We start from the raw sequence: 9,975 nt of genomic DNA on the forward strand, positions 1-9,975 counted from the left end.
GGGGCTCGCCCGCCCCCGGGAGGGAACCCGAGCCGCCCCGCCAGGACAGGGCAGGGCCGGGCCGGGCCGGAGGCGCCGTCAGAGGGAGAACACCAGGCGCTGCGCGGGCGGTCCCGGCTCCAGCTCCGGCCCGGGAGAGGCGCGATGGCTAGCAGCGAGAGCAGCCACGCCGCGGACAGCGCCCTGGGCTCCGACGCGGACGAGGAGGTGACCCGGGAGCTGGACACTGAGGAGGAGTCGGGGGGCGAGGAGGACGAGACGGCCGCGGAGTCGGAGTCGGAGCCGGAGCCGGACGCCAGGTAGCGTGGGCCCCTCGCTCCGGGCCCGCAGCCAGACGCGCGCCGCTCGGGCCGGGAGGGCGGCAGCGAGGCTGGGCGGGTGCTGCGCGGGGGAAACGCCGCACCCTTCCTTTCCCTCTTTTTAAGCGCTGGGGTTCATTTCCCTCGAGCTAAGCAGTTTCTCTCTGGGGGCGCTGCCTTGGGAAGAACTTGAAGGTGAAGGTGCTTGCTGTCAGCTGGAGTGACAGGCCCGGCTGGAGCAGCAAAATTCATCCCTCCCCATCCCCCTTTCCGCCCTCATTACCACCCCCTGCCCCCAGCCGGCTCCTTGTGACTTGCTGCTGCTCTTGTTTATTCCTGGGGATTTACTTCGGGTTCTGCCGAACTGCAGACTTGCGCAGAAATGCCTACATTTGGCCCAAAGCCTAGGAACAATCTTGAAAGCCTGAGCTAGAGGAGAAGAGGGTATGGGGTGGGGTGGAGGCCGAGAAGCCGCTCGGGAAACTTCAAAGGACTGAAAGTCTCCTGGATGCCCAGCACTGACCTAGGTTGCTAGAAGAGGACTTAATTTTGGTACAAACGCCCATACATTCTTTGGAAAAAAGAAGCATGAATTTCAGTCGCCCCTGTTATTAAAATTCTGCTTTTTTTTTTTTTTTTTTGGTCTCAAACATTTATCAACATTACATGTGAATACAATTAGGTAATAACTATACACAAATGTGGGTCCCCCTGCCTCCCTTCTTTCTTGTAGGCCCTAAAATGAGAACAGCAGGAATCATCTCTGGATTTGGATTTGTTTTTACCTTTCCTTGTTCTCTCTGAGTATGGGGATGGGGGTAGGGTGTTTGTTTTTAGTTTTAGGTTTTTTGTTTGTTTTTCGGTTTGTTAGTCAGTTGTGTCCCTTCCTAAATCTATTAATATCAGTAGAAAGGCTTTGTAGGTGACAGATGGTTGTGCAGCACTGCTGAGCGCCCATCTTACCCAAAGTTAAAAGTGCCGCCCAACCAAAGACAGCAGAGCTGAAGCTGAAACAGCCCACAGAGGGGCATTGATTAGGGTGAACTGTCAGTCAGATAAGAAGTCTGGAATATCGGTCACATATTTACCAAGTGGGGAGCAGGCACAGTCCCTGCCCTCAAAGACTTTATGGAAGAAGTTAGGAAGCAATATGGGGACCATGAGACAATGTGCCGAATACATCAGAGGGGAGGGAAGGACAGACCATGGTACCGTGGAAGGTCAGAAGAGTGTGTAGATCTGCGGCTACCTTCAAAAGTAGTGGGCATGACTTAGGCCCTGGAGAATGGGCAAGAATTGCAGAAAGGAGACGCAGAAGAGAAGGCACCTGTGGGAGATGGAACAGGAGTAGGGACCTGTGATTACTGGGCAGTACTGAGAAGGGGAAGTCTGTCAATCCAGCCTTTTCCCTTAATGGCATCCAGGATCCTCATATCCTTTTGCCCAAGCAAAATTTGCACCCCTGCCGCCCAAGAATCTGAAAACTCGTTTACTCTAAAATGTGAGCAGCTGATAGAGATTCAAAATACCACGTTGGGGTTGTGTTGCCCTTTGCCAAAGGTCAAGATCTTCAGGTAAAGGCATGATTTATCTGCAGTAAATGTCAGCCTGCTCTGACTACAGATGATAAGGTGGACACCAGGCCAAGCGTCGGAATGTAGAGTGGAGGGAAATATGGGGGAAGAGGTAGATGGTGGTGGTGGAGGCCTTGAAAGCCATCCCATTTAAAAAATTTTAGATTTGATGACATGGGTAACAAGAAATCAGTAAACTTCTGGAGAGGATTTAGGAGAACAGATTGGTGTCATTGAGAAAGGAGACTGACAGGCAGATTGGAAAGTTGTGTTTGGGGAGGGCTCAGAGCAGAGAGGCAGCAGCAGAGAGAAGGAAGGGAGATATGTAGGGATTGCTCCATGGTGGGGCAAGGCGAAGGGAGGTGGCAGCTGTAGGCTCTTTCAGGAGAGAGGTTTCTGTTGGCAGGAACTCCTCTGGGAAGTGGGAGTTCTTGAATGTTTTCTAACCTCAAAGTGTGATCAGAAACCAAACCATTTTGGTGGGCGTGAGTTTACAAATATGGCCTAAAGTTCTTCTTTCTTCTGAGACTAGAGGTGAGAGCTTCGAATATTCTCTAATTTATGGGAAGGAAGAATGATGAGACATTCTTCCTCTCAGATCTTCCATCCAAGTTTTACAGTTAAAAGAGGGCTCACTCCGTGCCAGGCTCAGTTCTCGTTTTAAACCCTCCCAGCAGCGCTGTGAGGTAACCGTCCTGTTATATGTGAGGAAACCGAGGCTTTACGTAATTTACTGAGGGTATAAGGCAAGTAAATGTAAGAACCAAGATGTGAGCCTCTGTCTGTTTACTCCCAGCCACTGCTAGACTTCCACACCTCCCTTCTTTTGGAGGAAAGACCCTTTCTTACTGTAGGGGAAACTTGAATGGCTCCAACTAACTTCTATATGGAAAGATTATTGGAGGAAAGGGAAAGACCTTTTATTCACTATTCTGAATAATGATGGGAGTTTTCCCCTTCTTGAATGGAAAAGTTGTCTCTGTGTTTCCTCAAAGATCAGAACTATTTGCAGAAGTTGAATTACAGACTGATTTTTTTTTTAATTGAGAGGCATGAAAGTAACATGAAAGTAACTGAATGGAAATAGCTTAAGTAATAATAACAGAATGATTGATGATGGCATCTCTTTTGGTATTATTAAGCCATTATTAAAATGTTATTTATGAAGATTTCTAACAGTATGGGAAGTGCATATATTGAATTTGAAAAAAAGTTCATTTTATAATTTAGAATGATCTCACTATAAAATAAAGTGTGTATTGGAAAAAGGCTTAAAAGGTTAATTAAGCTTAGCATAATAAAGGTTATAGTAACTTTTATTAACCTTAAGGTTAAAAAAAGGTTAATAGTCATTGTCTCTGAGTGATGGGATAATGGTCGACTAAACTTTTTTCTTTAACTATATTTTTTGGTTTTTCTGTAATGAACAGACAGTGCACTTTATTATCAGAAAAAAACTTCACTTTTAAAAACTCAAAAGATACAAAGCATCATCTGGTTGTGCATCTTTTCTTTGTTCTTCCAGCAATAATATATAGAATTATCTATAGCCACCTTTCTGAATCAAGGAAAAAAATCACCTTTAATTGTAAAGTGCAGGGAAGCTCACCATTATACATGCCAGTATTTGTATTAGATTAGAGAACTACCCTTCTGATACATCATTCAGTGATATGAATATCATTGGCAGGAAGAGTCCTGAGTGGCAACCCTGTTTGCCATTCCATCATGGGCAAATCTCCCATCCTCTCTGAGCTCCATATTTCTCATCTCTAAATTGGGATAATTTTACAGATTTATAAAAAGGGATAATTAGTGATAATTTCTAATTCATAGGTTGTCACAGGATTAAATAAACTATGTGAACATGTGTAAGAGTGCTTGGCCTTTAGTAGGTTACCGGTAAGTTTTAATTTCTTTACATCCCTTCAGATGACTCATTACTAGCAGCCAAGCTACCTTCTGCCCACCATTCATCAATGAGGGGAGAGTGATGTCTCCATTTTCAGTATGAGAAATGGTCCTATTCCACTTTGGCTCTCCTGTGTTCCTTCATTCACTAAACATTCATGGAATGCCTACTAATTGCCAAGGACCGTGCTGGGGATACAAACATTACTAAGACTCCATTACTGTCCTCAAGATAGTCACATTCTAGGTGGAGAAACAGAAAAATGTAATTATGTCATTAACTGTTATAAGAGATATAAGGAAGAAAAGGTCTGTATGAAACACCTCAAAGTAGGCAGGAAGTCCTGAGGTCTATCCTGCCTGGAAGGATGGGGGAAGACTTCATCCAGGGCCTTTGGAGCAGGGTCTTCAATCATAATGAAGTGCCCAGAGGGCTCATTGTTTGTGGATATAAGAAAAAGATTTTCATATTGCTAAAACTTCGTACAAAAGTTGTATGTAAAAAGCATCTCTATAAAGCCTGCAGGATTTGAGAGCTGGGAGAGGCTATAGAAACATCTTTTCCCAACCAATCCTTTTACAGATTCAGCAGCTGAGTTTCAGGGAACGTTTGTTCAAAGTCACACAACTTTTTAGCGGTAGAATTAGGTCTAGATCCCAGTGTCTGGACTCCAATCTATGTTCATTTGTTTATTCATTCAACAACTACTTATTGAACTCTTACTATGTGTCAGGCACTTTCTAGGCACAAAGGATACAGCAGTGAACAAAATGAACCAAGTCCCTGCCCTCCTGGGAGTGGCTTTCCAGGTTGGGGAGACAAATAAACAAATATGTAGTATGTCAGGTGGCAGTCAGTGATATGAGGACAAGTACAGCATATAAGGGTTATACTGTTTTGGATCAGGTGGTGAAGAAAGCCTCTGTGATGAGGTGACATTTGAGCAGAGACTGAAGTAATGAGTATTCTAGGCAAAGAGGAGAGCTGGTGCAAGGGCGCTGAGGCAGGACTGTGTGTGGCTTATTTGAGGAACACAAGAGCAGAGTAAATAAGGGGAGAGTGATGGGAAATGAGTCTAAGAGGTGGTTGGGTTGCAAATCATGTAGGACTTTGCAGGCCATGATAAGGGCTTCTGATTGTATTCAGAGTAAAATAGGAAGTTGGGTTCTGCCTACCATACCACTCAGGGTTAAAAAAAGAAAAGAAAACCACGGTGATTGCATTATCCCATTAAATAGTAAGCGCCTATACTCTCGTATACTCATTGAACACCTGTTGGGTGCCCAACACTGTACTAAATGTTTCAAGCTTATGGTCTCCTGTATGGAGGAAGTTACGTAGATAGACATCCATGATTTTTGTATTTTTCTGACTGTAGTCCGACGAAGCCTGACTTTTTTGGTCTTTCCCACAGATCACTTGGAAAATTTTCAGAATTTTTGTTTTGGATCTTTTCTGTTGGTCAATTTTAATTTCTCTGTTTAAGCGCAGAGGTTTTTGCTACAACAGTGCCCAAATCCTAAAAATCATGTTCATTTGCAGCTTTGCCAGTGCCTGTATAAAAAAGGTCTGCCTAAGCTGATAGAATTAAACTTATTAGTGACATTTACGTTTAATCATTGTAAGAAAGAAACCTATTGGAAGGTGAGGGGAGTTTGTAAATGGTTTTTTGTTATCAGTATGGAGCAGTCTGTTGCCATATGTCTATTTATATGATGTCTCTCACTTCTGTGCTTACCTAGGTGTTTTGACAAGGGTGTTATTTGAGACAGCCCTCTTTTGAGGTCAGTGGAAAAAGCTGAGATGGGAGGGGTGACTACTTAGGATGCCAGAGACTGAGGAGAGAAGATAAAGCAGAGGCTCTTGGAGCCAGGAATTGAAGAGCTATTTAAGTGTTGGCTGCATGGGTATTACATGCCCTTGGTGAGACTTTGACTCCGTATAGGGGACTACAGCAAGAGTTGGATTTTTTTTCTTTAAAACAGCAAACCGACCAAAATGTGGGACATTTTAACTGATAGAATTTTGCCAAAAAAAAAAAAAAAAGTGTCTTATATTCCCTGGATATTCTGAACCTAGGCTCAGTGAAAGCCTTGACTCAATTCGGACAAAGTAACCAAATTCCCCTTCCTTCCTACCAAAAGAGAGAATCAGGTATAAGAGACTGGATGTGGTTTGTTTGTACCTGAAATAGTAATCTTTGATGTAGCCCAGTATTATCCAATATTTCTATTGGATAATAAAATAATTACAATGTGAACCACATATATAATTTATAATTTTCTAACAGCTACATGAAAAAGTAAAAAGAAACAGGTGAAATTAATTTTAATAATATGTTTATTTAACTCAATATCCAAAGTATTATCATTTCAACATATGATCAATATAAAAACTATTAATGGGATATTTTACATTTTTGTGTGCAAAGTCTTTGAAATTTGATGTGTGTTTTACATTTACAGTACGTCTCAATTCTTCTTCCCCACCCCCAGGCTACATTTCAAATGCTCAGTAGCCACATGTGGCTAGTGGCTACCATATTGGACAATACAGGCCTGATAATACCTAGAAATCCATTAACTTCACTGAAATGCAGAGAACTGTTCCACTGATAATGAGTTCTATATGCTTGGCCCTATGCAAGGCACCAGAGACATAAGGGTGGTTGGATGGCACAGTTCCTTCTTAAGGAGCTCACAGCCTGGTGAGGGGAAGCAGTTAACTCCAACATAATGTCATAGCACTACACTGAGGATATTAACAAGGGAACAGAGAAAAGAAGTATATTCTTCTTAAAATGAAATTTAGAAAGATTTTGCAGAGGTGATACTCCAGCTGGGCAGAAAGATATTCCAGACACAATATGTGATTAGATATTCTTTAGTTCCTGGTTCCAGCTCTTGTGCTAATTACTGCTCTGTTTGAGCTTTCTTTTTCTCATCCAGAATCACTCAGAATTTCCAGGACTGCGAATATTTGTTGAATTAATAAGTGAATGGCATGAATAAATGAGTGAATGAATGAGCAGGTGAATATCAAGTCATCCAAATTCCCTTGAGAAGCAAATTTAGTTGGGATGCTGAACCTGTTAGATTAGGTAGAATTTCATTAGTTGCTGACCATTCATTTTCCAGGGATTGACAATAGCCAGGGACTCTGGAAACACAATAGCTTGGAGGGGACAGTGATAAGTACTGAGGGATTGTTCAATTAGGATGTCTGTGGTTATCATTCCCACCTTCTGTGACTCATTGGGAAGCCTCCCCTAGACTGACCCTTGAGCTGGATCATAGATGGACAGATAAGAATAGGCTTTGCATTTTGCCCAGAGAAAAGTCCTCTATTAAGGCAACCGGAGTGTATTCAGTTCCAAAACTCTACATCCTAGTCTGATAAAGTCCAAGATATGTGGGAGGGTTAATTGATGCTACCAAACTCTAAATGCTCAAAGCCCTCTCATGGAGCCATTACTATGCTTTCTTAGTTTGGGTACACTTCTCTTAAAAAAAAAATCCACAGCTAAACAGAAATTTTCCTCACAAATTTCCTCTTATTGGCTGAGTTCACTAGGGCACTTAAAATTGTTGACTTGTAAATAAAATGAATTTCCTCCTGTTATGACTTCATTAAATTAACATTTATTAAGTGGAACATAGGGTGCCGGATGGTGAGCATGAGTAGCAATTCAACAACAAAAGACCACAAGAGAAATTGAACTAGAGAAGTTTACTACTCACAAGTCCTGGAGGAGATGCACAGCGTACCTCAAGGGGCCATACAGGGAGGTCAAGGCAGAGTGAGTACAGGCAAAGGGAGAGACAAAACCTGGCACACATGCCTTTATTAGGGTCTATGTGTGGAATTCTTGGGGGTTCTTGGGCTAAGGCTGGATCAGTCAATTCAAACCAAAATGCATGGGGCTTTGGTAAATTTCACAGGGGTCTTATCTAAGGGGCGCACAGGGGAAGACGATGGAAGGTGAGGGAGACTATTGATCACAAAAACTGTTGGGGAAGTCATATCAGGAGCTTACTATGAGGACTGTCTCCGGGACATGTTCTTACATGAGGAGGCTGGTGTCAGTTTAAGGCCCCTGCAGGCCACTTGGTCCAACAAAATGAATGCCAGAGCAGCAATGCCACCATGTTACTTAGCTAAATTCGAGACACCTCCAATTTCAGAAATGTACCTACTGAAAGAAAAGAGGCTCATTCATTCAACAGATATTTGATGAGGGCCTACTGTGTGCGAAACAAAGTAAATTAAATCTAGAATGAGTGAAGAAAACAGAGTTCCTAATCTTTAGAGTTTAGTCTCTGGAGAGGGCAGGCATTAAACAAATAATCTCACAAGTAATTAGTTGAAGCAAATGCATTGGTAAAATGAATTGGGCCTGGGGAGCAGATGCAGGGTTCTGCTAGGATCCCGGTCCTTCAAGTCCCAGTCTCTGAGGCCTCCTTGCTCCTTCCTCTGGGAGTTTTCTGTTGGTCTCCTTGTCATCTTGCTAGCAACTAATCTATCTGCCTACAACAGGAGGTTTCACTGCCCTGTGGTCCACATATTGCTGGAAGGCCTGGCTGCTGATGATATTTATCCTAGACAGGACTTTAGCATCATCTCCCTGACCTGTTTATGCTTCTGATGAGTGAACAGAGACCCAGAGAAGGAAGGGAAACCGACATCAACTCAGGGAATAGCTAGTCTATTCCAAGCATGGTCACTTGTTAGTTTGGTCTATTTTCACAATAGCTCTATGATATATGCATTGTTTTCATTCCCATTTTATGGAAGAGAAAATGGAGACTTAGCAATCTTGAGTAGTTTACCTAATGTCAGATGGCTAGTAAGTATGCTAGGATTCTAACCCTAGTCTAATGGCATAGCCAATCCTGGAACACTCATGAGTTCAGTGCTCATCACCAGCTCTAACACACATCTGGTATTTATTAGCCAATTTCTTTCTTTTTCTGAGCATAAATTTACTTTTAAAAAACAATTATTTTGATTTACTTCTGATTTTAAAAGCAAAACATAAAAGCCCCAGACAATCTATGTAGTAGCTGATCGTGACCAGCACCTCAGCTATATTAAGTTTCCTAATGTGTAATAGGGAGAGTAGGTCTTATGTTTAAAAATAGATGTTAGGAAAAAAAAAAAGATGTTAGGCAATCCTGTGTGCTTGAGTTTTAATAAGGTCAAACATAGCAACACCAAAATAACTTCTCTGCATGCTCTATGGGATCATATGATAAATGTTCAATAGGTATTTACTTATAATATCTATAAAATTCAGATCCTCTGTTTAAAAGACAAAATTTGTATGATTTAGCATGGTATACTCTGAAGTTTTCATATCTAGTATTTTTTTTTTTTTTTAAGAGAGAATGAAGAGAAGAGAGTGAGACAACAGTCTGTCTCTTCTTAGAGTTTTTGGAATGTCCAAGAAGGACAGTTTTGGAATGTCCAGTAAAGTCTCTCTTCATCTAGCGCCATTTTGGGCATAAACCAGATTACAATGCAAAAAACACTTGATAGGATTGAAAAGACCTGGGTTATCATCCTGGCTCTGCCATTTACCAACTGTGTGACTTGGGGCAAGATAGCCTCTCTGCATCTTTACCATGGCTTCCAAGGCCCTACCTGACCTCATTACTTCTCAACTCATCTCATACCCTTCCTCTACTACATTCCAGCCACACTGGCTTTTTTCTGAACCTCCTGTGTGCTGTGCTAAGCCTGTCCCTGAATCCAGGTCTTCGCTCTTGCTGTTTTCTCTCCCTGGAACACTTTTTCCTTAAATCCACCCTTCACGTTTCGGTGGAAATGCCACCTTCTTAAAGAGGCTTTCTGCAACCATCCTGCCTGATGGGCTTTCTTCACATCTTTCACTATCGCATTGTTCACTGTTGCACATTCCTCTTCATGGCACCTGTCACTGTCTGAAATGGTATCTTTTTGTGTGTTTATTGTTTATTGCCACCACTAGAGTGGAAGCTGCATGAGGGCGGGGGCCTTGCTTCTCTGCTGCATCTCCAGCAGCTAGAACACAGTGTCAGGCACACAGAAGGTGCTTAAGAAATGGTTAAGTGCATAAGTGGTTGGATTGCAACACAAAATGTTTCATTCTAGGATCTCAGGTTTCCTTCTCTCAGATCAATACCACTCTTCAACACCTTGTTCTTAGGAG

At 42.5% G+C, this 9,975-nt stretch overlaps 1 protein-coding gene across 1 annotated transcript in view; it reads left to right on the forward strand.

Annotated features, from left to right (window-relative positions):
• Nucleotides 1-144: 144 nt before the first annotated feature.
• Nucleotides 145-9,975, forward strand: part of CMYA5 (cardiomyopathy associated 5) — a 101,929-nt gene continuing 92,098 nt past the window's right edge. The window contains exon 1 of the mRNA XM_065874304.1: nucleotides 145-299. Within this exon, the coding sequence (XP_065730376.1) occupies nucleotides 145-299 (155 nt within the window). The remainder of the gene's footprint in view (nucleotides 300-9,975) is intronic.

The sequence above is a fragment of the Phocoena phocoena genome, chromosome 3, assembly GCF_963924675.1.
Source record: "Phocoena phocoena chromosome 3, mPhoPho1.1, whole genome shotgun sequence".
Taxonomy (NCBI): domain Eukaryota; kingdom Metazoa; phylum Chordata; class Mammalia; order Artiodactyla; family Phocoenidae; genus Phocoena; species Phocoena phocoena.